The sequence below is a fragment of the Aplysia californica genome, unplaced genomic scaffold (assembly GCF_000002075.1).
Source record: "Aplysia californica isolate F4 #8 unplaced genomic scaffold, AplCal3.0 scaffold01205, whole genome shotgun sequence".
In the NCBI taxonomy this organism is placed as follows: Eukaryota; Metazoa; Mollusca; class Gastropoda; order Aplysiida; family Aplysiidae; genus Aplysia; species Aplysia californica.
Window position 1 is genome coordinate 65,933 of NW_004798475.1, and position 1,736 is coordinate 67,668.

Here is a 1,736-nt window from a genome sequence, read left to right on the forward strand (position 1 = left end):
TGTGTGTGTGTGTGTGCGCGCGCGCGAATGTGTGTGTGCAATTGTGTACGTGGTGAAACACCAAACCAATGCGCCAGGAACTGGACAATAAAGATATATCTTCTTATCTTATCTTATCTTACCTTTCGTTACCTTATCGTATCTTATCTTATCTTATCTTATCTCAACTCATCTTATCTTATCTTATCTTATCTTATCTTATCTTACGTTACCTTATCTTATCTTATTTTTCTTATGTCAACTTATCGTATCTTATCTTATCTTATCTTACGTTACCTTTTCTGATCTTACTTTTTCTTATATTAACTTATCGTATCTTCTTACCGTGGATGATAAAGCGGCGATCCTCCTGTTCTGGCTCCGTTGCGTCTGACCACTTCCCATTTCGGAAGCCATCAATCTGGATCAAGAACTAGCCCAAAACAAAATATGTTGAAAGCTTCATGTTGTTTATAATTGGGTTTTATTTTGATTGCACTTCGTCGCTTTTATGGACAAGAGGACTTACCCAGATTTCGGGGGTTTCCAGAAATCTTGACCTACATCAAAAGTGGGCATTGCCCTACCTATAAGAGAAGTTTGGTTTCATTAGTGAGTTTATTTGTTTGGTTATAGAGAAAATTCTCCTTGTCTTTTAAAGAATCTGAACAAGGGTCCAAAATCTTTACCTTCGATTTTCTCAAAACAGCATTCTTAGGGATAGCTCCCTTGTGCTTAAAAGCGACCAATTACAGGCAGGCAAAGTGGCTGACTTTGATGTTTGTTTGTGTTTGTGAGTGGTTGTTTTGTTTTGGGAGGGGGAGGGGGTTATTTGTTTTTTCACAAAAAAAGAATTAACGTTCAAGCTTATTGAAAAGGACATTCATAATCAAGACTGGTAACTGTAGAACAATAATATTATATCATCCTCCTGTTCCTACTCCCCTCTCCCCCAATATATATTGCACTGTGTTTATTTTATCAGTCCTGTCTATTTTATTTGATTATTTTCGAACTTGCTGGGTAGCCGTTCGATGAACGGACTCAAAAGAATCGATCGTCTCGTCCTTGTGGCACTAGTGCGCACTACTTATGAACGGAAGCCTCACTTGCTTACAATGGTATCTTAGAAGACGAACTTTTCCAAGATTAGATCTAAACAAAACTAATGGAAACTGAAAATTAAACTACAGAGACTTCAGACTCCTAAATAAAACTGTGCACCCTTTAAATGATTCTGAACCACTATTTTTTTTCAAATTCGAAAGTTAAGTGGTTGGAAAGTTTTAGGCAGCCAAAGTGACGAATTTTCACAAGTATAATAATGATATGTAGATCTATAGATGATTTCCTGGACGTAAACACGAAAGAAAAAATGTCTTACCAGAGACAACAAAACCATCAGCATATTATTCCTTGACTTCATTATTTTGGGGGACGATTCAGCCGGCAGATCTGATGTAAGAGAGCTCTAAAATCTCCGTCGACACCAAGCTTCTTCCGATAAGATAATAAGATGAGATGAGATAAGATGAGGTAAGATAAGATGAGGTAAGATAAGATGAGGTAAGATAAGATAAGATTAAAGATAAGATAGCATAAAATATGATTGATCTCCACTAAGAGAAATTTTGCCGTAGCATGGTATACATAATTATAGTACATGTATCCGCACACGCACTAATTGCACACACACGTAAACGCACACACACACACACGAGCGCGCGCGCGCATGCACACACACACACACACACACA

At 37.5% G+C, this 1,736-nt stretch overlaps 1 protein-coding gene across 1 annotated transcript in view; it reads right to left on the reverse strand.

Annotated features, from left to right (window-relative positions):
* LOC101855539 (CUB and peptidase domain-containing protein 2) overlaps positions 1–1,476 on the reverse strand; it is a gene marked incomplete at its 5' end in the record, with an annotated part of 11,680 nt that extends 10,204 nt beyond the window's left edge. The window contains 2 exon segments of the mRNA XM_005112189.2: positions 325–412; positions 1,364–1,476. Of these exon segments, the coding sequence (XP_005112246.1) occupies positions 325–412; positions 1,364–1,405 (130 nt within the window).
* Between the last annotated feature and the right edge of the window lie 260 nt (positions 1,477–1,736).